The 1,243-nt window shown below is 38.0% G+C and overlaps 1 protein-coding gene across 1 annotated transcript; it reads left to right on the top strand.

Moving 5' to 3' along the window:
- The first annotated feature begins 375 nt into the window (after nucleotides 1-375).
- LOC127835505 (ryncolin-2-like) lies at nucleotides 376-1,014 on the top strand. The gene is given in 1 exon segment (XM_052361946.1): nucleotides 376-1,014. A coding segment is annotated over 1 exon segment (639 nt).
- The last annotated feature ends 229 nt before the right edge of the window (nucleotides 1,015-1,243 follow it).

The following is a 1,243-nucleotide window of genomic DNA, read 5'->3' on the forward strand; positions in this document are numbered from 1 at the left end:
ACGTTAAATATTAATGTGATGGAAAGCTTTTGGGAACTTGTACGTCAATGCATATCTCGCTCCAAAGATCTTACGCATGAATTTGAATTAATTGCATTATTCGGCGTATTTAAACACCACATCCATCATCTTACTGCATTGTTTACGTCATAACCAATGCACAATCATCACCACTAATCAGTCACAATTATCATTTTAAATACACGTTCGTTTTGTTTAACTTGATATATATATAAATATATACGTATATATAGGCTGTATAACATTTACTAGTTTGTTTCTGTCATGATAACCATGGCCAGAATATGTTATTTATGTTTTGTCTTAACTCTTGTAAACATATCAGCTAATAAAATCAACACTGTAAGACTTCACATGGACTTCACAGATTGTTCCGACTTGCTCCGACACGGATTTACTGCTAATGGTGTTTACACCATCTACCCATCGACTCTCTGGCGACCACTTCAAGTCTACTGCGATCAAACGACGGCTGGGGGTGGCTGGACTGTGATTCAACGGAGACAAGACGGTTCAGAAAACTTCACCAGGCCCTGGATCGATTAAGCCTATGGATTCGGGACCCTGAGCGATGAATTCTGGCTGGGTAATGAGTTCATACATCGACTTACGTCAACAGTACCCAATGAGCTGAGAATAGAGTTGCAGGATTTTGAAAACGACTATCGCCAGGCTCAGTACGGACGCTTCGTTGTGGGGCCAGAATCCGATCTGTATAGATCAACGATTGCATTCTTCAAAGGGAACGTAACAGATTCTTTGATTTCTGAGCACAACAACAAGCAGTTTTCCACTGTCGATAACGGTCCATCACAAACCTGTGCAAAGCAGTACAAAGGCGGTTTCTGGTACGGCACGTGTCATAATGTGAACATTAACGGGTTATATCTTAAAGGCAAACACGAAACATACGCTGACGGTGTTATCTGGAAGGATTTTAAGGGATATCATTACTCTCTCAAATTCACCGAGATGAAAATCAGACCTCATTAAACTTTCTACAAGAGTTAAACACATGCCACAACCCAAGACACTGGTCTGAACATTTGTTATTAAAGTTATAAATATCTTAATAAATGTTTAATTATTCGGGAAGTGTTTTGTTTGTATGGCTTTACTGGAAAAAAATAAAATAATAAAATAATGTTAAAGAGTAGCACTGGCATAATTCGTGTTGAAAATAGCGGCATAAATCTACATATACAAATTCATATATATATTG

Source organism: Dreissena polymorpha, chromosome 6 (genome assembly GCF_020536995.1).
Source record: "Dreissena polymorpha isolate Duluth1 chromosome 6, UMN_Dpol_1.0, whole genome shotgun sequence".
In the NCBI taxonomy this organism is placed as follows: Eukaryota; Metazoa; Mollusca; class Bivalvia; order Myida; family Dreissenidae; genus Dreissena; species Dreissena polymorpha.